A 24602-nucleotide genomic window follows, 5' to 3' on the forward strand; every position below is an offset into this window, starting at 1 on the left:
TGATACCTGGAACAACAAAGGCAAGTCTCTGGCTGAGTGACAGGTTCGCGGCTTGAGGTGGTGGAAGCCTGTTTTGTCGGGTGGTCGGATCTGTCCCGGTGGTGCTTCGCGTCCGGTGCGGGATTGTGGTGCCTTAAGGTGGAGGCGAGTGCTTGACATGGGGCAGGCTCTGCATTTCTGTTTGTGCCTCCGGTCCCGTCTTCGACGCCTTTTGTGTTGGTGGATTTTAATGGGGACTGCTTCGCTTAGCTGTGGTGGAGCTTGTTGGGGCTTCCTGCTTGTTATTTGCTTCCAAAATTGATTAAAGAGTCTGTCCAGCTTAGACTCAATATCCTGCCATGCTTTGCTGGTACCAGGAGGACACGCGGCTGCCGCCATATTGGGAGAGTCGCAGATGAGTATGTCAGCCTGGGCGGCTGTGCTCTGTGCGTCCATTAGCTCCAGACAGCCTCTCAGGGATGGACCGGGATAACCCCCAGCGGTCTGAGGGGGGGGGGGTAACGGAGCTCCTGATGGGAAGTAGCTGCTCCTGGGCATCCCAGGATCGGGAGATCGGCCGCCTCTCCCGCCCGGTGAGCACCAGGCCACACTTGCCACGCGGAGCTAAGTAAGACTCTGTCGAGTTGCTGACCGCTATTAAGCATGTCGGGTCGGTCAGGTAGGAGCAACATTGCTGGGTCATCCCCTTCTGGGGTGAAATTCGCTTGTTGATAGCTGCTTAAAGTGAGATATTGAGGGAGCTCACACGAAGTGCGTCTTTCCTCCATGACAGCTACGCCCCGTCCCCCGGAAGCTGCATTCTTAGTGAGAGGAGAGACAGTGTAGCTGCTGCTGATTTAATAGGGAAATCGATAGCTAGGCTAGTGTATTCAGTGTCCACTACAGTCCTGAAGGACTCATCTGATCTCTGCTGTAAGGACAGCACCCCAAAAAAACATCAGTCTGCTTTTTTTTTTGTAATCTAATTGCAGTTGCCTGCCTGCCTGCCAGCGTGTGTGTCAGGCTCACTGCGTATAATGTGCCAACTTGCCCGGTGCCACCACTCATATCTGGTGTAACAGTAGTGTACATTAAAAAAAAAAACTAGAAATTTGACTGTGAAATAATAGAAGTCAGTTTCCTTCACACGTGTGCGTTTCAGGGCCTGCCAGGGCACAGTGTCACACCAGTGCAACTCATATCTGGTGTAACAGTAGTGTACATTTAAAAAAAAAAATACAGGGGGCTAGTTGTCACCTTTGGGGGACCCTTGGTGTTGTACGTGGCTGGGTGGAGGAAGAGACCTTCAATGACATCAGTGAGGACAAGGCTAGCTTGGTATCCAACCTTGTGCAAATGGGGAGTTTGCGGTTGTGCCAATGGACTGTTTGCGGTTGTTTGCGGTGCGTTAAACGGGGAGTTTGGTCTGTCACTGTGAAGCGGGCGTAACCCTTACACTACCTGATCGATACAACATCATACCTGATGTTTTAAAGCACGTTATTCCAAACAATTTAGGAATGTTAGGTGATTTATGCCCTTTATGGATTAAAACCAGACTCTGCATCAACTATGTAATTTTCCATGGGAGTTTTGACATGGATCCCCCTCTGGCATGCCACAGTCCAGGTGTTAGTCCCCTTGAAACAACTTTTCCATCACTATTGTGGCCAGAAAGAGTCCCTGTGGGTTTTAAAATTTGCCTGCCCATTGAAGTCTATGGCAGTTCGCCCGGTTCGTCCGTTCGCGAACATTTGCGGAAGTTCGCGTTCGCCGTTTGCGAACGGAAAATTTTATGTTCGCGACATCTCTACTTATAACTTGTTTAGCCTCTTTCTGCCTAATCTTATAGATATGTCTATCTTCCTCACTCTGGTTTTTTTCATAATTACAAAATCCTAGCTTTTATTTTTTAACTATTGGCCACATCTGTGGCGTACCGCTGTGGTTTCTTAATTTTTTTGCTTTTACAGACAAGCCTAACGCAATTTTCTGTTGCCTTCAGCAGTGCAACTTTTAAATAATCACATTTCTCTTGAACTCCATTTAAATTGCTCCAGTCTAAAAATGAATCCTTTGACATATTCTAATTTTAGAAAAGTCTCTTTTTGTAAAGTCTAAAACTGTTGTTTTTGTGTGGTGTGACTCTTATATCTTCTTACATTAAACCACACTGACTGATGATCACTGGATCCTAAACTTTCACCTACAGTAATATCTGATACCAAATCTCCATCTGTTAACACTAAATCTAGTATGGCCTCTTTACGATTTGGCTCCTCAACAACTTGTTTTAGAGTCAATCCCTGTTGGGAGTTTAGAATATATGTGCTCCTGGCACAAGCAGCTATTTTGGTTTTCCAGTTTAAATCAGGAAGATTAAGGTCATCCGTGATGATAACTTCCCCCTTCATAGTCATTTTAGCTATTTCCTCAACTAGTAGATTATCTAACTCTTCTATTTGTCCTGAGGGCCTATAAATCACACCTACACGAGTTAGTATGTGATTACCAAATTCTAACATAACCCAAACGGACTCTATGTTCACCTCACTAACTTTTATTAGGCTAGATTTTATGCTATCCTTCTGTCAGGATTACTGTTTGATCCAGCACGTAGAACTGTATAGCACGGATGACAATAAGTAACGTATTACTGGTCCTTAGAATGGCCGGATTTAACATACATAGAATAGTCAAAATACTAGCCGAGGTCAGGGAACACAGAAAGGGACGCAGCGATGAGGAAAGCCAGGAGTCAGGATACCAGAATATAGAGAAGTCAATAAACAAAGCCAAAGTCAAAAACCAGGTAGAAAACTAATAACAGGAACGCGCTCTCGGACAACCACAAGGGAAACCACGACAGGGCACTGAGCAGGATGAGAACTGGGCCTAAATACCCCTCCTTTAGTTCTGATAGGCTGTAACCAGCCTTTGACCCCAAAGTCAGTTACCAGGTTTCATTTGCATAATTGCTGCTCAGCATTAACCCTTCTGTGGATTAGGTTGCTGCTCGGCACAACTTTTCCTGTGTGGACAGTAAATGTCATTAACCACATTTCTATAAGCGGGTGAATACGTGACACCTTCACATACAGGGCCACCCCTCCCCCTTTCTTGCCTTCCCTGTCTTTTCTGTATAAAGAGTACCCTGCTATTGCTATATCCCAGCCATTTTTCTCATTATACCATGTCTCAGTTACAGCAACTGAATCTACATTATCAGTTGCCATTATGGCCACAAGTTCATGGATCTTGATCCCTAAACTGCAAGCATTTTGCAAAGATCCTGAGGTTCAAATGTCTGTATTGCAAGTCCTGTGGGGAGAAGTTGAAGGTAGATATATTTTTCTGAAGCTTTCCCTCAATTGATGTCCATCTTCAGCTCCTGGAACTTCAGGCACATGCACAAGAGTACAACACAGAGGTCTATGGAAGATCCTGCAAGACCAGTTGATCTTCCATAGACCACTCTCGCCTTTTGCCAACTTAAGAACTTACTCTCGACATTTTTATCTGATCTTTTGATTGCTTTACAATTTCAATTAAATTCCAACACAGCTAAAAACATTTTTTCATAATAGACATGTAGCTATTGCATATATATATATACATACATATATATAAATATAGATGTTCCACATATTGTGATTTTATGTTTTACACAGCTCTTTGGCCCAATTAAAACAATAAGTCCGGTACAAATCCTGCAGATGGGCTATCTAACTAGCTACATGAGTGAGAAGGACCTCCATGAGATTCAGATTCCAGATTGGGGAGTTGTATCTTTCCTGGGCAGGATGGAGAGTTGGACCGTAAAACAGGTTTGTCTTATTAAAGATTTTGATATGAGATGGTATTACTGTGAAAGTTTGCACATATGTTTGGATAAAATATATAATTCCACAATTTGTATATTCACTTGGACTGATATGAAGATATGTGAGCACGATGAGAGATGTATGCATAAGAACATCTTTTGCTTAGGGTTCTTCTAAAGTGTAGATTAGCTCCTGACTTTACTGTCCAACTTCTATCTGCAGATGAAGGCATTAGTGACAAACATTCTCAGGCAGAACAGAAAGGGCACTTCTGATCTGGATCTGATGGAGATTTCAGCTCTTGGACACCTTCTCTGTGGTTTGGGCGTGGAGGAACTCAAGAGAATAAACAAACAGGAATTCAGGTTATTTGTGATTGGTTGATGGATATATAAATGAAGAGTATGAAAATGATGTGGTATACAATAATGGTAATTGCAGTACAGCTGATTGTTCTGTGTGTGTACCCGCATTTAATATGAAGTGTGGATTGGGTTATGTTTCCTAAAATGACCTACATACATATATATAATATTAACTTATTCATTACTTACTATTTGTATTGGGTAGTGTCCCTTTCATAATTCTCACTGGTCAACAGCTGGGGCATATGAAGAAAGCATTACAAAACTCTACAGATGCCAAATCAACAAAACATGGAGTGTCTATTATATTTTGGAACACCACAAGAGTGACAGCAGAAGGTTTAACTAATAACAACAGATGCACTTTCATTAAGTATTTCAAACTCAAATCTAGCTCTGGAAAGATTCTTTGATATATCTTTAGATGCCTCCTACTTAGGATGAATGTTAAACAGAAATGTTTTGTGCTGATGTTTAAATATACTCTACCATAGCTGTTTCTTTGTTGTGCTTAAAGGACCACTATAGGCACCCAGACCACTTCAGCTTAGTGAAGTGGTCTGGGTGCCAGGTCCAGCTAGGATTAACCCTTTCTTCTATAAACATAGCAGTTTCAGAGAACTAACTATTTTTTCTGACAATTTTTTTCCCAGCTGACTTGATATTTAGTTGAGAAGATTTTTCTTTAATGTAATTAAATGTAATTGCTCTCTTTTTACATACAATTATTTTTTACATTTCTGACTTAACAGGTTAGTTAGAAAACTAAAATGGTTCTCATCTCTGTTCACTCTTTTATTATTTTAAACTTTAGTATGAACTTATAATTGTATTGTATTCGAGTTTGTATGAACTGCACAATAAAAAATTACATTTAAACAGAGGCATTGAACATATCCACTGCATTAAAGGTGGTGATAAACGAAACAAAAAATAAATAAAAATAAAGATGTTTTGGATAAATTGTTTGTGGACAATTTGATCAAAATCTTGATTTAGGGGGGGCGGAGCCTGACAGGCAAGCGAGCAAGACGTGCTCTGTTGGAGCTCCCGCCGATCGGTACACTCACGGCCCAAAATCTGAGGGTGATACGCAACAGGACCCGCACACTGCATCTCTGCAACCTGGGGAAACCAGCACGTACCTGCAGATACCCGATATGCCTCTCACAATGCCGGAGAACCGAGATGGCGACCTGGGGCCTACGAGATTAGGCGGGCTGGGGAGGCGGCCGCTCCCAGCTCCCAACTTCGGACCACATCCCGGTCCCCGCCACATGGAGCTGGCCCTGCTGCACGCCTGCAGTCGGAGCCGACAGCTGAAACCAGCAGGCCGGGGGTGAGGGCCTCCAAAATGGCGGACACTAGCGACAGTCGAACTCGAGGTAATCAGCAGCAGCCTGCAAAACCCATTCCCACCTCTAACGCAAACAAGATGAAGGTGAAACAAAGCGGGGCAGCAAATTCACATACCCTGTCAACAAGGGCCACACAGCCTAAGCCTGAAATGCAGGGCACCAGCCTCAGGACACACAGGTCCTCCTTGGAAATCTTTGATTGGCTCTGCACAGGCCTCAGGGAGGCTTTATACAACCGGGGAGTGACTCACCACCAAGCTACATACATAGTGGCCTCATGGATACGTCCTGCAGCGAGGCGCAGCCACTATGTGCAGATACCCCGTGCCTCCAAGATGGCCGTCCGGCACCACAGACTCCGCCGGGCCTTGAGGAGGGAAGTGGCACCAAACCCTCCGTGCGCACGAACCCAACAGCACACAAGGCACAAGGGGGCACCGAACCAAACGACGCCCACACATGCCCAACCTGACCGAAACGCCGGCGACAAGCGTAACACGACAAGCATCTCCCTATACCAGACAACACCGCAAGCGTACGCACGACTGCACCACATGGGGGACACCGCCGAAACAGAACCCCGAAGCGGAGACATCAGGCCCTGTGGAAGCAAAGATGAGCCCAGCGGACACAGAGCACAGGACTTACCATCAATGGGTATAGGCTGAAAGGCCTATAACACTGCCCCACAGGGGTAACCATAGTCTGAACTGCTTTGAACTCTCATACCATCGAAGTACCCAGACGCAGAAATGTAAAGCAGGCCACAAGTGGGCAATACCCCTTTGATAACGCAGGACTCACTGCACAATGCTCTTGATGGTTTATTAATCTTTTATTTATTTTTTATCTTTTCTTTATTTATTTTTTCTCACCCAGCGGATTAATGGCAAAGCAAAGTTTCATGCATTATGTTTTATGTTTAGTCACTCATGATAAGGACAGCTAGGATAGCCGGTATAAAAATTCTGACTAGCTAAACGACTCCACGCACTGCCACTCTGCACCTATGCAGATATAGCTAAATGATATGCATTTACGTTACTTGAATTGTTTATAGCGTGATTATAACACCGTTCTAACATACTTATAATTCCAATCTGTGTTTAAAGCCAAATGTTTAAGCTTGATTTAAAACTAAAATATGTGTCACACACACACTAAAGCGAGAGATAACCTGTCACACACACACTAAAGCGAGAGATAACCTGTCACACACACACTAAAGCGAGAGATAACCTGTCACACACACACTAAAGCGAGAGATAACCTGTCACACATACACTAAAGCGAGAGATAACCTGTCACACACACACTAAAGCGAGAGATAACCTGTCACACACACACTAAAGCGAGAGAACCTGTCACACACACACTAAAGCGAGAGATAACCTGTCACACACACACTAAAGCGACAGATAACCTGTCACACACACACTAAAGCGAGAGATAACCTGTCACACACACACTAAAGCGAGAGATGACGGTATCAAGGCGAGTGATAACAATATTAACGCGAATGATGTGAACTACCTAGTATAACCTTGAACGTAGATTGTATGCTCAAACCTTGTTCTTCTCTTCTCCTTTGTCTCTTCTCTACCAACTTTTCCATGATATGTACGTTTTAATAAGCAAAACTTTTAATAATTCGCTTGTTGTTAACGTTGATTGCACGTACTAGTACGCATACCTACTCACAAAAAATGTGCAGATTAAACCTGTCATGACGATGTTAACGTTGATACACCTGTGACTGCTGTCGTGGCATAACAGGATTGCTTGTAACCCATAATGCACAACAAAAATAAAGAATTATATAAAAAAAAATCTTGATTTAGCAATATTGGTTTCCAAAACACATTGTAGCTTTGCTTTAAATATGATATGTCTTGTTTCAACTTTGTGTTTGCATTATTCAGGCCAAATAAACAAATCACAAAAAAATAAAATAGATTGTTATCTAATGAACCTCCGTCCATGTGTTCAATAAAGGCAATACTCTGATCTCTACTCTTACAGCCAGGCAGCCGTGTTCGTGGGTACTCTGAAACTGAAATGTTCTGAGGCTCAGATGGAAACGCTGGCTGAACTCTTAACATCCCATATGGGGTTTGGAACAGTTAGTAGATGGGCCCCTGAGATCTTTATGGAGGTTGGAACACTGTCAGGTAATAATATTCATATTTACACTAATTGTATTTCTAGTACTCTACATGTACCAACATTGTGTTACTAACAACATCACTAAATGTTACCCTATGAGTCTAGTAAGCAGAGTAAATGGTGAGAACCGCACTCATTCCTAACGGCCAAGGGTGCTCCAGAGCAGGACCCGCAAGCTTGAAAAAGACCTTTACGGTCGAAACGTTGCGTTACATTCTGCTACAATAAAACTGCCTGCGGCTTGAATTTGGAGTGCCTGTGAGTTTTTCTTCTCACCCTATGAGTCTAGGACATATCTTTTAGAAACAGGGACAGCTTTAACCTCATGTACCTTGAGTGATTATATCTATGCATGGTCTTCAATAACAAATGGATACACAACCTAAAGACACAGTATAACACCTCTTTGCTTTATAATACATATTATAGAGATGTAGCATGGTAATAAACCTTGCAAACGCTTTCCTCCTCCAAAATCTCCAACCGACATCAATTTGACTTTTTATGTGGTGCCTGCAGGGTTTGACTTCTTACATGGGGTCCACTGAGCCCCGCTCCACACCTCAACTATTCCTCAGTGAGACCTGGAAGCAAATGTTTTCAGTCAATGCTCTAGTCAGTTTGACTTCTTACAAGGGGGTTCCATGGCACCCCTAGATCCATAGCCACTAAAACATGCTATTGTCACAAATGTGTCATAGGTTCCCAATGATTCTCTTTGAGAAGCATTGGATTGTACTGAGGGTATCAGGTATGTTATATAGGACTTTACTCAGCAGCTGCCTCTATGCTGGGCTACAGCTAAATTAAATTGTGGGTTGTTTTTTGTTCCGTGGCAAGGCTTATCTTCCTGTCTGCCCGTCCGCACCTCCTACGCCTCCCCAGGTGCCCCCCTCTGTCAGTCCCTGCATTTGCTTCCCATAAGATGTAGGGCTCTCAATTTAAAATTCTGGTTCATTCTTTAAAATCTACATAATGCTGGTCCCACCTATCTATCCTCCCTAATACACAAGTATGTCCTGTCGAGGCCCCTACACTCTACCGAAGAACTACATCTACCCTCTGTCTGTTCTCCCACCTCTGATGCTCGTATTTAAGACTTCTCCAGGGCAGCACCTTTTCTGTGGAACTCCCTTCCCTTCTCTGTTAGACTTTTACCCAGTCTCCACTCATTCAAAAAATCATTGAAAACTTACTTCTTAACAAAAGCATATCAATTAAACTGTTAATAGCTCCCAAATAATAATAATAATTATTATTATTTTTGTGGGAGGCCTAAACCTAAAAAAAGAAAGGAACACATGAAGGTTACAAATAAATATATTTATTTTTACTCTCAGAATATTCCTATAAATTGCTTATTTTGCATTGTAACCTATGTGTAATGACTGCCAAATTGATATTAATGACCAAATTCTAATATGGTTAATTTGCTATAACAAAGAAGTGTAATGAAGCAAAGCATGTCATAAAGAGAGACAATTAACTATACTCTGAGCTAATTTGCCTTTTGACTATTTATTCCTGTAACTAATTAGCTGGCCTTCCAGACATTGTCCTGTCTTCCCTGATAAGAGACCAGATTCAAGGATTGACTCCCGATGCCATCACCCTTATTCCAGCACCAAAGTTTTCTGTAAGTGTGCATTTCTGAAACCATTTATTAAAGAATGTATTGGGTGATAGATGACTGGTATGAATTAAACCTTTTTTCATGTTTAATCTTTATCGGAAGTTCTATAGAGTTGTAACATAGACAACTATGGTTTGATACATTCGAGTACCTTTTTGAAGATTACCATTATCCACAACCACTTTATACGGGAGACTTCCCAAGTAAAATCTAGAATTGACTGCGCTTCACCTGCCGGGAATTTATAAACTGGCAAGATATTGATGCACAGCATTTCTAGATCTTTGTGCAGACCTACCTACCATCTGATTCTCCCACTTTTTGTTGAAAAAGAAAAATTAGGAAAAGAAACAAGGGAATAAATAGATGAAAAGAAAACAATGGAAAGAAATAAACGTCAACGGGTTGACCTAAAATTATCTCAGAAACATGTATTGGTGTGCTGATCCTCCCAGACCCATAATTTGGTCTTCCTCAACTCTGGTGAGCCCTGCAAAACCGACCCCCAGGCTCCCTGCAGTCCTCCTCCAAAACTCCCTTGCACATTTAATCTCTGTTTGACAATCACTCCCCCCACACCTCTTGGTGTATAAGCGCTTTCACAATTAATCTGTATGACATTTCTTCATACTTACATGATTAGGTCAATTTTGCCTTCACTTGTTGTATGTTTGGAGGGGACGACAACCTCCATTTCTGTGCTATACCGAGCCTTACCACTAGTGAGATAGGGAGAATGAGGTTTAATTGTAACTTGGATATTTTAAAGGGGAAACATACTGAGCAGATACATTTCTGACTTAAGACACAAGGTGATGTGCATATGGTTTTTGATCAGAGTGCATATTCCCTTCCAGAACTCAGCTAACAGTTGGTGAATTAAATATTTTTATGGTAACTGCATTTAATGTAAATCACATTTTAATTTGTGGTAACACACTTGGAAAGGAATCATTTTAAGAAGTAATCAATCCAGTGAAATAATAAATTGGCTGAGATATGAAATGGAGTGAGATTGTGAGAACGGGCATGAACTTATGAGATGGGGTTGGATAGGTAAAGTTGAAAGAAAAATGTATTATAGACAAAATATGACTAAACTAATAACACACAAAGAGATGTACATTTCAAATTTTAAAGAATGTCTGCGACTTACTTAATCCCAGGGTTCATCTTTTTTTCCGGCCTGGACTGTGAATGATTACTCAATGTCTTCAATAAACATTTGAGAAGTACAATCGTTTCTCTGTTATTAGTTTAGTCACACTGTGCATGTCTATCATTGGGACTTAGACAAAGATCAGACCACTGATTTATTTTTAATTAGTGAAGAAATTCTGGTAATTCCAAATGGGATCACACACTTTTTTTGCAACTGTGAGATTGAGGTGGTAATTAAAGGACCCCTATAGTGCCAGGAAAACATACTTGTTTTCCTGGCACTATAGTGCCCTGAGGGTGCCCCCACCCTCAGGGTCTCCCTCCTGCCCGGCTGGATGGAGAGAAAGGGGTTAAACTTACCTCTTCCTCCAGTGCCGGGCGGGGAGCTCTCCGGCTTCTCTCCTCCTCCTCGGCTAAATGCGCATGCATGTAGTCTGGGTGCCTACAGTGGTCCTTTAAGATGTAGACTCTGGTAATGCCATCTACATTTATGATTACAGGTTATATCCTTGAAGTTCAACAGCCATGTCAAACTGATAAAAAGCCATGATACTTCTGCTATCAGTTTACTGAGCAATTCCACTCATCCCATATGATAAGTGAAACTGCTTTTGAGCAATGTACCGTAAACCTCTGCTCGACAGGAATGAGAGAGGCTTTTGATTTATGGTGCACCTACCATGATGGAAGGATCTATCTGAAGCTGCAGTTACCTTATAGAACCTACACACCACAGCAGTAATATTTGTTGTTTTGGGGGGGTTTTTTGTATTATTTTGAATGCACTATATTTATATATAGTTATTTCCCGCTTGTATAAAAGTTGTACAAAATGTTATACGAATACATTTAGAAATGATTTTGAAAAATCCACAGATCCCTTGAAGATAATTGATTGTGTGTGAACAGTTCTATTTATATTCTCTGGAAAATCAAACAGACAGATGGAATCATGTGTTTGATAAGTAGGATAAAAACGATCAGTAATATTCAGTTCATAATAGGACTGTCAATGACAGGATATTTTTTTTTTTGTGCTTCTCAGGTGGTCTTCAGTCCGGCTCAGCTTTCCTTCTTCACCAGTGACCAGGCCACAGCGGTGACACTGGAACAATATCATCATCTCAGCTACCAGCAAAGACAGGCCATCTCTAGTGCACAGTATGAGGGAGAAATTCATCAGGATCCCAGGGGTAAACAGCTCACATTACAAATACAGACACATACCAATGTGCCAACAGAGATGGCATGTAGCTGCCATGTGTGCCAATTGTAAGCAGTAGAATTAAATTCCACCTGACACGCTGTAAGCACACCTAATGCTCTTATTGTCAGGAAGGTGCATTATGTCACACTGTGACACTGCTGTCATGAATGAGGCAGGTGTCTGTATACTGAGATATACTATCGAATAAGTATTTATTGATGATGTATTAGAGTATTTGTACGTTTGATAGTACTTGCATATTTTGACATACCTGTATACAAATATAACATAATAAAGCACACAAAATCACACACATACGTGTATACTGATACTAATATATCAAATACATACAAAACACATATAACAGTGTATATACATATACAAAAGTGCTACATTACATAAACACACACTTGCATCTATACCTAAACACACAGTAAAGTCTGCTTGACAAAAGAAGGAATACATATTTTTGGTGGGTTAGATCTATAAAATGTTTGAAAGCATAGGGGTTGTTAGGCAGGTGCTTTGGGGCTGTAGCCCCATATGTGGGATTCTTCTGCCCTGGATCTCTACAGATAGGGGAGGTAGCATAAACATTTTTATGTTTAATTTTACACAAATAAGCTGCTGCATATAAAAGGGAAGATCACTATTATAGTGTGCTTAGCAAGGCTACTGAAGTGCAGGGGATGGTGCCCCCCCCCCCCCAGGTAACTTGATGATGGGGAACAGAACTTTGCTTCACAGCCCTCTACTCGATATATATTGTGGAGGGATCACACTGAATACCTGGCTGTGCAACATGTGCTTGTTTCTGGCTTTTCTTACACTGAGATCCTGGAGATCCATGTGTAGAGAGAAAGAGGTCCCACCGATTACATAACATACCCCCACTTATCTGTCAGTGTAGGGTTTATAACGTTTTATTTTCTGCCAAAGCCCCAGGTTTTTCCTGGAACCTTGAAATGACTTTGGTTGAAGAAAAAAAAAAATTTCAAAAAGTAAAATACTAAAAATAAAATAAAAAGCAACCTTTACGCAGTGTTCCTTTAAATTCACACACACTAACTACTTTGCTTATACTATGTTTGAATATATAATGCCCATGTGCATGAGATCAGTTAAAACAGACACTCTTTGACCATGTACTTATGGTACCTCTATAGCCCAAACCAATTATCAGTTGACCATTAATTACATTTTTAGGATTAAATCAGCAAATATAGCTTTGTGTCTGCGTATGTATGGTGTTTAACTATGTGTATATATTTGTCAAAGCGTTGTCATAATAACTGAAGGAGTTTTTTGTTTTTTTAAATGCAGATATGTTCCTTCTACTTGCAGGTGAAAACAGCGTGGGATCAATAGTACCTTCCAATCCCGCTTTCCACCTCTTGGCAGCACTATTGTTCCTGATTTAAACTCCATTTTCAGGCCTACCAACAGGTGGCATTTTTAGAAATGTTTTTGTAAAACAATTGTTAAGAGTCCTTTGTGAATTTATAATAAATTCCATTGCTGTTACAGTATCAATTGAAGTCAGTCTGGTCAGACACAAGATACCCTCACCAAATGACCTGACAAGGAAAAAGCACATACGTTCCTAATAATTGAATGGTGAAAGAGGAAACTCAAAATCAAGGCTGTTTTAGGGAGACAAGTAGACAAAGGTTTTATTTAAGTAAGAAGTGACATCCAGTAATGTACTTGAAGGTCAATCCTCCTCAAGAGAGAGCAAAGGCAATGTGCACCTTAGCAGCAGTCTTTTATGCTAAAAAAAAAAAAAAATAGCACCGTAATATGCATCATCAATCTTCTAGATATGCGATAATTGGCCTCAAACAAAGATTTTGGTTAAATCTACGTGCTGAGCAATGTGAGCTCATACAGATCCATCATCACATAGACAAACACGGTGAAAACCATGATATATCAAGCCAGTAAAGTATTGAGATCCCCTAGGGCCCGAGACAGATTACTGGTTTGGGCCCCATTTATTCTTACTGTAGGGATATTTTTTTAATTGGGCCGTCCGTGGTCATATATCCATTTGGCACCCAGGTGTGTCTAGCACTTTCAGTCGCTTTATTTATGATTTATTTGGTTATTTCTAAAGCTTTGTGTAGGCTCCCACTGAAATAATACATAATGAAAACAAAAACGACATGAGTCGAATGGCTTTTTTAAGAAGAACAGAAGAAAACAGAAGAAGAACCAGAGTGTAGGACAGCAGTGACATTTATTGAACCGGTGGCAATATTTTGATGATATTTATCAATGCTCACAATTAGATATGTTTAATCTTCTATTGCAATGTTTCCCCCCTTATTCACTAGGATAATAAGTAACCCAATACTGAAAGAATAATATTATTAAATCCATTATCATCATAGTGAATAGGGGTCCTGGATGCTCCATGTGTGAGGTATATGGCTTTAAGTTAGTGCTTGAACTGAGCCACTGGTGAAGGAATGCGGATATCTTGTCCTTTCTCCAGTCTTTTCTCGCAGTCAACAAGGTAGTTCACTCCATCGATGACCAGCTGCACAAGCTCCACCTGTGGAGATTAGAGGGAGATTAGAAGAGGTCCACACACTTTAATAGGCCTGGGGAGATACTTTTGGCTCACAAATCAGCTTCTGCACAAAGCTTATTGGGATCTGAAGGTGACACAGCCAAATATATCCACGATTACTGCAATGGCATCACTTGGAAAAGCCCAGCCCTAAAGCTCTAGCGTGCCAGACTATAAAGTGGAATAAAAGGAACCTTTCCTGACTGTTTAATTGACAGCAGGTGGTTTAACTAGTTTCATTTACAAGAGTAAAAAAAAAAAAAAAGAGTAAATATCTGCCTTGATTCTCCTGACACGTTGACACGTATTGGTCTTGGTAAATTTGGCCTGTTTCCATCTGGTTAGTTAAAGGAATAAGCATTATTTTTTATTTTTTTAATCAGATGTAAAGATTATCAAAAGGAAAAATAAGAAATCCCCATAGAGATTCACATATCCCAATGAATAGTTCGCAAGTTTAGTTAATAGTACCTCAGATTTTCCCAAACGGTCCAAGTTTGAAATGTCGAACGTACTGCCAACAGCTGCAGTGTCTACTCCTCCTGTTCCTCTCTTCTGCAGACGGAGGTTTTCCAGAATTTTAGAGAAACGTGCATCCTGATTAAAGGAACGTGACAAAGCATACTTTGATTAGGTAAAGAATGGTTGGCCAAAAGTCCAAGGGGACAGAACAGGGGGTAACCCTAATGGGATTGTAACAAAAAAGAAAAGGAGAAGATCTGTCCCTAAAAATAATATGAATAAAGATAATTGCTTTAAAATCTCGAAAATACTTTATTAAACCGAAAAGACTCACATACAGTAAACAAAACAAACCCTAACTGTAGCTACCTGACTCAAAAATACGAGTCAATAACGGCAGTCTACATAAGGAACATAGATAAAAGGAAAAGGGAGTGAGAAATAACACATAAAAGTGTAAATAATGAAAAGAGCAAACTGAGCTGGCATAAAAATATATATATCAATATCTGGTATTAGATAAAAAGATATCTAGTCCACTGGAAAATATCCTAACCATGTGGAAAACTAGTATCATTAAATGACCACTCTAGGCACCCAGACCTCTTCAGCTTAATGAAGTGGTCTGGGTGCCTGGTCCAGCTAGGATTAACCCTTTTTTTTTTATAAACATAGCAGTTTCAGAGAAACTGCTATGTTTATCATAGGGTTAATCCAGCCTCCAAATCCTCTAGTGGCTGTCTCATTGAAAATCACAGTGAGAGCACGCAAGCGTCCATAGGAAAACATTGATAATGCTTTCCTATGCGACCCGGCTGAATGCGCGCGCAGCTCTTGCCGCGCATGCGCATTCAGCCGAAAGGGAGGAACGGAGGCGGAGAGCAGGAGGAGAGCTCCCCGCCCGGCGCTGGAATAAAGGTAAGTTTTAACCCTTTACTCTCCATCCAGCCCGGCGGGAGGGGGTCCCGGAGGGTGGGGGCACCCTCAGGGCACTATAGTGCCAGGAAAACGAGTATGTTTTCCTGGCACTATAGTGGTCCTTTAATCATACAATCATCCAGAGCTCAGTGTAGAATTATCGCATATATAAGAAAAGATACATTGACAAAACGGATCAAAAGAGCCCTATGAGACAGTAACTGTCTGGGCAACAATAAATGTCAGTGCAACAGTGTATCAGACATGTGTCTGATACTGAATGTTGTAGCTCTTAATATGTTCCACGCAACTATCAATAACAGTGTGCACCGATGTATCAAGAGTGCATGGAACACATGTAGCAATATAGTTAAGTAATGTGCTCAACAGGTTGCTAAAGGGCAATTCAGCCAAAAAAATAGATTTCTAAAAAACACAGACTAATTACCAGCAAGCCATACATGTCTCACTAATGCTAATATCCGCATAAAAGCTGGAGACATGGGCTGACTTGGCTGCCTGAAAATACTCAGCTGCCTGATCGTTGTGTACTGGCAGATATCAAATCCTAAAACATACAAGCTTGCTACTTATATACATTGATGGTGGGAACTGAAGTTACGCAAAAACAGTGACCCACATGTATATAATATATAACCGTAGGGCTATTAAAAGTAAATGGTAAAGAATAAAGTAGTAAGAATAGTGCCTTTGTGGGCACCTTGTATAGCAAAGTAGTATAGAATAAAGATTTGAGTCTAATCACTGTATATAGATTGAAACAGTTTGTACTGTCAGAGTACTGCAGATTTAAATTAGTCGTGAAGAGGAAACCCTGGTCGGTATTAGATTACCCTGTTTCACTAGGACGGCGGTCAACCGTCAAGATTATGGGAGTCCCATACGGCTGTATGATATAGCCGGCGGTAAATATAATCACAGAGAGGAAAAGACACCAAGGAAACAGGAATAATCATAAATATCGGGTAAGTGTCAATCCCGAATACCGGGTAAGCATAGGCGTGCGCAGCCTATTGCATTAGGGTGTGCACCCTAAAGCACAAACACACGCCGCATGTATATGTGTGTGTATATATATATATATGTATATATGTGTGTGTGTGTGTGTATACACACACACACACACACACATACATACACTGCTGTGTGTGTGTGTGTGTGTGTGTGTGTGTGTGTGCTGTGTGAGGGTGCTGTGTGTGTGTGCTGTTAGTGTGATGTGTGGGTGAGGGTGTTTGTGTTTGTCCTGTGAGGGTGCTGTGTTTGTGAGGGTGCTGTTTGTGTGAGTGTCGTGTATTTGTGAGGGTGCTGTTTGTGTGTGTGTGTTTGTGAGGGTGCTGTTAGTGTACTGTGTTTGAGAGTGTTGTGTGTGAGCGTGCTGTATGTTTGGAGAGTGCTGTATGTGTACTGTATGTGTGAGGGTGCTGTATGTGTGCTGTGTGTGAGGGTGCTGTGTGTGTGCTGTATGTGTGTAGGTGCTGTGGGTGCTGTATGTGTGTGTGCTGTATGTTTGGAGGGACTGTGGAGGTGGGGGCAGATAAGTAAATATCCCCCCCCCCTTCTGACCTTATGTAGGGAGGGGGGATCCTTGCTGCCATGTGCCATCCCTGTTGGTCCAGTGGAGAGTGAACTCTAGCCTGCGGGGCTAGAGTTAACTCTCACGAGATCTGAGTGTTACTGCGGCAACTCTAGAGCTCCCTGGGTCCTCTCCTGCCTCCCTCCATGCTGCTGTTGACCGGTGAGGTAGATCTTTGATCTCTCCGCCAGCCCATGGAGGCTTAGAGCAGAGCCGGCACTCAGATAGCGCCGGCTCTGCATGAGTCCTGTGGAATAATGTGTGGCAACTCTCCCAAGATTCCCACCCCGCCAAAAAAATAATATACACTCTTGTGTTGTATACACACACACTCACAGACACACACTCATACATTCACAGACACGCACATTCACAGACACACACACTCACAAATTATTATTTTTATAATAAAAAAATCTCCACCCAGCCTCCCTACCTGGAGTGCTGGCGTGGACTTGTCCCTGGGGTTCATTGGGGCGGGCACCTGTCTCCATCTCAGCCGCGGAGAGGGAGCTGTGTGCTGTCTGCTTCCTCCCGCGCGGGCTGTCTGCTGTAGCTGGGAGACGGAATATGACGTCATATTCCGGCCCCCGGCATCAGCAAACGGCGCGCGGCGAGAGGAAGCAGAGAGCACACAGCTCCCTCGCCGCGCGTGATATGGAGAGGGGGGGAGGATCCATCACCTCTTGCCCCCCACATGACAGGGGGAACACGGGGGGAGTAAGGGGGACATTTGGGGGCGCTGAGTGCCTGCAGGAACAGCGTTCCTGCTCAAAAGAAGTGCAGGAACGCTGTTCCTGCAGGACTCAAACCATAGTGCGTGCCGCGGGGATTAGGGTGTGCCCAGGCACACCCGGCACACCCCGTGCGCACGCCTATGCGGGTAAGTGTCAATCCCCATGCGCGTTTCGCCTGGGTTAGAGGCTCATCAGGGGGAGCTGACTCCCCAGTTTGAAAGGGTTTAAAAAGCCCGCTCCTGAACGTCATTGGTCATGTTTGGGAACAGGGGGAGGTGCAAGCGTACGGTAGCCGGAATTGCTCAAAAAGTCTATCTTCCCGAACCTCCTAAATTGAAGTCGAATACATAAGATGCCGAAGGGGATCGGTGTCTAATTGCCTGATTCACTCAAAATATCAAGTGATAGTTTTATTGCAGACAGGGACCTAGTATTAAATCAAATTTTGTTGAACAAGTGTCAAAAAAATAATTATGTCTGTAATAGAGTATAAATCATTAGCATTGAAATGAATGTATGTTTATATTGACCCAAGTCAATGCCACTAAAAGTATATCAATGTTGATAATTCAGTTGAAGTTTTCAGTGGATACTGGTACGATTACTTAACGTGGCATGGGAGACACAGTATATGCTCGATCGCAGTTTAAGGATTAAAGTTGCAGTATGAGTTATATGACACATGATAGTATGCTGTCCGGAGAGTTATAAACGGCAAAACCGTATGAAAAAAGTATATGATAGTGAGATTTATTTTCAATATCATAATAAAGTATTGCAGTCTGAATGATTTTACTTAATAACAGAAAAGCTTTTTTTTGTGAGTGTGGTGAAATGTCAACCTAAAGAAGAAGATTATACTTTTGAAAAACCAAAGGTGATGGCCAGTATTTTTGGGATAAATCATAAATTGATAAGGAAGTTAGTCCAATGGTAACAATGTATTAGTGTATAAATGGTGTATAATTGAATTCTTCATTCAGACCGAGGGGGGCCAGGGTCTTGAATGAAAAAAATCCATTGAGATTCTTTACGTAGCAGAATCTTGTTAAAGTCACCCTTTCTTGGGTTGGGAAGTAATTTTTCAATGGCCTGGAATCTTAGGTTGTCAGGTTTGCCATCATGGAAATGTAGGATATGTCTTGCCACCGGGGTAGGTGTGACTGTATTGTTGATAGAAGTTACGTGTTGCAAAATTCTGGGTCTAAACTGTTGAAAGGTTTTTCCAATATATCGGATTCCGCAGCTGCATGTAATTAGATAGATTATTCGTGTGGTACTGCAGTTCACCAAAGCGTTCGTATCTATAGTGATGTGAGTTTGTGTGGATGTGGTTGATTTGGAGGGCAAGATATATTGACAGGCCTTACAGTGCCCGCATTTGTAAGTGCCCTTGGTGTTTGTTAACCAGTTCGTAGCAGGTAAAGGAGATGCTAAATGACTCTGAACAAGTTGATCTTGTAGATTACTGGGTCTACGTGATGTTAAAGGTGGGTGTTATGGTAATACTTTGAGAAGTGCAGGATTGTGTGAAAGTATTGGCCAATTTCTTTTCAGAATTTTAGACATAGGTCCCCAACCCTGATCAAACGTAGCGATACAACAGGGGGCCTTTTGTTCCAATTTTGGTTTAGTAAAATGGAGACTAGAGTTTCTGTCAATGTCACACACCCGATGAAAGGCACTCTTCAAAACCCGGTTGGGATACCCCATTTCGTTAAAACGAGATCTTAATATTTTACATTCATTATAAAAGGTCTGATCTATCGAGCAATTACGCCTTGCCCGCAGGTACTAGCTATAGGGAATGGAGGCTTTTAGTTTGTGGGGGTGGTGACTGTCCCAGTATAACAGACTGTTCGTGGAGGTAGCCTTCCTGAACAGTTCTGTTTGAATAGTTCCATCCTGTTGTAACAGGATCTTAAGGTCTATAAAGACTAATTCATGTTTGTCAATGACATACGTCAATTTTAGGTTGATGTCATTGTCATTGAGGGATTTCACAAAATCCTCAAACATGGGGATGGATCCAGTCCACAGGAGCAGCACGTCATCAATATATCTATGCCAGCTCAGAATGTACTCATGAAAGTAGCTGAATTGAGATGTCATGACTACATGCTGCTCCCACCACCCCAGAAACAAATTAGCGTAGGTGGGTGCACAGGCCGTTCCCATGGCAGTGCCGGAGACCTGTAAGTAGTATCGGTCATTGAAAACAAAATAATTGTGTGTTAAAATAAACTCAAGAATGGCTAGGATGAAGTTTTTCTGAAGATCGTTGTAAGCGGTGTTGTCTAAGAAAAACCTACATGCTCTTAAGCCCATTTTGTGAGGAATGTTAGTATATAGTGCCACCACATCCAAGCTCACCAGCTGGGTATAGGGGGGGACTGCCATATCCTGTAATGTCAAAAGGGTTGATTTTGTGTCCTGTGAATAAGATGGCAAAGTCACCACCATAGGGTGAAGGATTTTTTCAATAAACTTACTTAGGGATTCTGTAAGACAGTTGTTCCCTGATACAATGGGTCTGCCAGGGGGAGGTCGAGTGCCCTTGTGTTTCTTTGGCAGACAGTAGAATGTAGCAATAGTGGGATTTTTATGTGGTAATAAAAAGCGGAATTCATCTAGATTGATGACCGGTTTGGTTAAGGCATCATTAAGAAGTATGTCCAGCTCACCTATAAAATTCTTAGTTGGATCCAAAGGGAGAGTTATATAATATGTAGAGTCGTCAAGATGTGACATACACATAGCGACGTACTCAGACCGATTCATGAGGACTATGTTGCACCCCTTTTGTCAGCCGGTTTTATGATTACCTCTGTCTGTTGTTGTAAATCTTTTAAGGCTTTGCGTTCCATAAAGCTTAAATTACTTGTAACAGGGCCTTGATTCACTGTAGTCTCTAGTTCATTTAATGAGATTTGGACAAAGAGGTCAACATGGGGTGTGTCTACAAAATTCAGGGTAAAGTAACTCAGTGGTTTGAGATCGGTGAGGGGTCTGGAGAGATCGTTTTTAACCAGGAGACTATCAAGAGTTTTTGATAGCTCATAATCCTGTACAGAAAGGCCCATTTCATTCGCCATTAATTGATCTTTTTTAGCATGCAATATGTTGAGCTTCCGGCCAAAAAGATTGAGGTCCTTAGACCAATTAAATTTATTGCAGGTGGGAGTTGGTACAAACGATAAACCCTTGTTAAGCAAGGTAATGTGATGATTTGATAATTGAAAATCAGATAGATTTATTATTTTGTTAGAAGCTATTGCCTTGGAGCACGGCTCTGGTTCTTGTATGCCCACCGATCCCTGTCTCTCAGTCGGCCCCGTTGTTGTCGGGGCTGCTCCTGTTCTAAAAAAGGATTTGATGAGGGATCCAAACAGTGAGTGACAATATACACATTATCAGTCTGATTCACTAGCGCCCAATGGGCTTTGTTTTGGCGTTGCAGCCAGGGCTGGATTTATGATTAGGCAGGTGCATGCCTATGGTAGCACCTAGGCTGCCAGATAAAAGCACCTCCCTACTCCCTGCCCAGTGTATGCAGCTTGCTGGACTCTGGGATAGCTTTATTCAGCCTGATCGAGTCTGTTCCGAGCGTTCGTCATTTGTTATTCACTAAATGGCAAAGCTTTTACAGACTTAAAAAAAAATATGTATTTTTATGAATTGTTGCTTGCAGCTATACTTTATAGGCTTATAAGGCCTGTTATGGCCTTAGCATGGTGCTTCCTACACTAGGAAAAGGCCTCTTCTGTCTGAGCTCTCCTGCACCCAGAAGCCAACTGGAGAGGTGTGATAGTGAAAATAATGGGTCTTTAAACAGACTTCTGAGTTCAAGTGAATTCAGCTGCATAGCTATTTAGGCTATCTAGTAAATCATCCAGGGTATGATTTGACTAGACAAATAGACAGTCATTAATACGTCAACTGATATATTTACATAAAGCAAAGAGTCTCATTTAATAGACAGATTAGAACTATACACTTTGATAAACAATGCAGATAGAAAATGTTTAGATTAGATTTTTAATCTTGCAGAACTTCCTATCTGGTCTGAAAATGGCATTGGCACATATGTTAAAAAAAACCTTCTGAATCCCAGTATGCTATGGCATACTCATGCCTCTTGGTAATTCAACGTTTTTCTTTATTCCAGTTTTCTGTGCTTATTAGTGAAAATAAGACTAATGGTTTGCTAAAGACAATACTGTGGTACATACCTTGCTTAACAGAGGTAGTTTAATGTGAACTCCAGCTCTTAGACCAGTGCCAAGGTTAGATGGACAAGTAAGGATATATCCCAGCCGCTCATTCCACATAAACTCCCAGCCTTTCTCCTGGATTAATCTTTCAACCTACAAGAAGCAGATTCCATTTTAAATTTATTTTTGAAATAATTTTCATAGTGATGTATATAATTTCACTATTTTCATAGTTATGTATATAATAACAAGTCTGTCTTAATACTTTAGCACATCAGCAGCAATCCTGTCACTTGAGAAGAATAAATATCTGACAGATGCCAGGTGACTTCGTAAATGAATAATTCTTGGTCTACCAGTACTCCTCTGTCAAAATCTTTGCTCACATCTCTATTAGATGCTCTCAGTTGCAAGTTATTTGTGGTCCTTTCCTGCTGGACCATTTTTGGGCCAATCCAATACAAACCTCATCCATGTTTTTTGTCTTTCCAGACTACGAAGGTTATAATTACTGCTTCTGCATATTATATTATTCATCACGGTCCAGTCTAAAACCCTCCATTCTTTATTTGTTTCATATGAGATATTACGGTTATTTTTGTAACAAAAGCAGAGTAAAGCATGTTGAAAACAAAATATAGTCTGCCACCCTGGCTATACACATCCAGTATATGGTATAATGGTGGAAAGAGTGCTAAACACAAGAGTTTCAATAAGAGCAGTAAACGGTCGTAGGTGCTGAACTAAATGAGTGGGAAATAAATATTCCTACTAAAAGACACTTTATTGTTCAGTTACCGCCTATCGAAGTCATGGTCAATTACAAGATTATAGCCACTTTTTTTTTTCAAATGACAATATGTGACTTATTTTGCTGTATATTTGTATAAATGGTCTATATTGCTCGCTGTTATTTCTACAAAGATCAATGATCTAGATAGTTCACATTTCAATTATTGTTACAGTATTTAAATACCTCTTTCAGGCCACGACAGAATCGCTCAAACACTCTCTTCATGTTGCCTCCTTTTTCCATGGAGATGATTCTTGTGTGATCCTCCTCATTGATCCAGATAAGGAAGGTTTTCTCATTGTTGTGCCTAGAACATGGCAGAGCTATTTTATTATGCAAATTTGCATTTGCTTATTTTATATCAAGTAACCATTAACACTGCTGTGGAGTCGGTTTTGTTTTGATCATTCAACTCATATTTCTCTAGTATTCTTGCCCCCACCCCAAAACAGTTGATATCCTCCTTGCAATGCCCTCATCCATTTCCCACAGTGATGCAGTCCCACCTCCATTAATATTCCAAATTAATAGCAAGTTTACGTGACCTCTTGCATAGCACCTTGGGGTTCAAGTTCAGGTAGCAGTAGTTACATGCAGGTAAGTTGTGTGTGCAATACCGAACCAAGAATCCTTTGGAATCCATCTGTGCCAAGTGCTAACATTCAAAGATAGATTTCAAGAGATGTCAAAACCACCTTTAAGCACCTTAGTACAAAATTATTTTAATTTAGAATGTTCTATTCTGCAACACATGAGTTCACTATGTAAATCTTCTAGCTTTGCACTTATTTTGCTTAAAGGACCACTCTAGGCACCCAGACCACTTTAGCTTAATGAAGTGGTCTGGATGCCAGGTCCAGCTAGGGTTAACCCATTTTTTTTTTTTATAAACATAGCAGTTTCAGAGAAACTGCTATGTTTATAAATGGGTTAATCCAGCCCTCAAATCCTCTAGTGGCTGTCTCACTGACAGCCGCTAGAGGCGCTTGCGTGATTCTCACTGTGAAAATCACAGTGAGAACATGCAAGCGTCCATAGGAAGGCATTGATAATGCTGTCCTATGAGACCGACTGAATGCGCGCGCAGCTCTTGCCGCGCGTGCGCATTCAGCCGAATGGGAGGAGAGGAGAAAGATCAGAGGAGGAGAGCTCCCCGCCCGGTGCTGGAGAAAGGTAAGTTTTAACCCCTTTCCTCTCCCCAGAGCCAGGCGGGAGGGGGACCCGGAGGGTGGGGGCACCCTCAGGGCACTATAGTGCCAGGAAAACGAGTATGTTTTCCTGGCACTATAGTGGTCCTTTAAGGTGTTTGGTTTCTCTTATGCATGTTATGTGAACTATAACTTTGTAGTTGTTCATATAGATGAAGCACTTATTTGGGATTCCTTTTGTCTCATTTCACATGTTTCCCTCAGTGGGGGCTGTCCCACAGGGGTTGGCGAGGAGATTAGTTTTGCACAAAAATGCTGAGCAAATAATCATGTCAAAATGTGAGGCACGTTAAAAAAAAAAAATGAAAATATTCTGGGTATACGGTGATCAGACATGCTTAGTCTTCTTTAGCAAGATTTCTGACATCACTCATTGGCTTTGCATTGGTCCACCAGATCCTGTATTGC

The 24602-nt window shown here is 41.6% G+C and overlaps 2 protein-coding genes across 3 annotated transcripts in view; one reads left to right on the plus strand and one right to left on the minus strand.

Moving 5' to 3' along the window:
• STRC (stereocilin) overlaps nucleotides 1-13133 on the plus strand; it is a 49741-nt gene extending 36608 nt beyond the window's left edge. Inside the window, exons 23-28 of the mRNA XM_063446293.1 lie at nucleotides 3651-3806; nucleotides 4026-4168; nucleotides 7549-7697; nucleotides 9231-9328; nucleotides 11532-11679; nucleotides 13038-13133. Coding sequence (XP_063302363.1) covers nucleotides 3651-3806; nucleotides 4026-4168; nucleotides 7549-7697; nucleotides 9231-9328; nucleotides 11532-11679; nucleotides 13038-13114 — 771 coding nt within the window. The 3' untranslated portion in view covers nucleotides 13115-13133. The remainder of the gene's footprint in view (nucleotides 1-3650; nucleotides 3807-4025; nucleotides 4169-7548; nucleotides 7698-9230; nucleotides 9329-11531; nucleotides 11680-13037) is intronic.
• A 780-nt stretch (nucleotides 13134-13913) lies between these two features.
• The window catches only part of CKMT1A (creatine kinase, mitochondrial 1A), a 52317-nt gene continuing 41628 nt past the window's right edge, over nucleotides 13914-24602 (minus strand). For both annotated transcript variants that reach the window (XM_063448942.1, XM_063448941.1), the window contains 4 exons: nucleotides 23170-23293; nucleotides 22212-22346; nucleotides 14740-14865; nucleotides 13914-14250 (listed from right to left, as the gene is read on the minus strand). In XM_063448942.1, the coding sequence (XP_063305012.1) occupies nucleotides 14134-14250; nucleotides 14740-14865; nucleotides 22212-22346; nucleotides 23170-23293 (502 nt within the window). In that variant the 3' untranslated portion in view covers nucleotides 13914-14133. The remainder of the gene's footprint in view (nucleotides 14251-14739; nucleotides 14866-22211; nucleotides 22347-23169; nucleotides 23294-24602) is intronic.

This window comes from Pelobates fuscus, chromosome 3 (assembly GCF_036172605.1).
Source record: "Pelobates fuscus isolate aPelFus1 chromosome 3, aPelFus1.pri, whole genome shotgun sequence".
Lineage (NCBI taxonomy): Eukaryota > Metazoa > Chordata > Amphibia > Anura > Pelobatidae > Pelobates > Pelobates fuscus.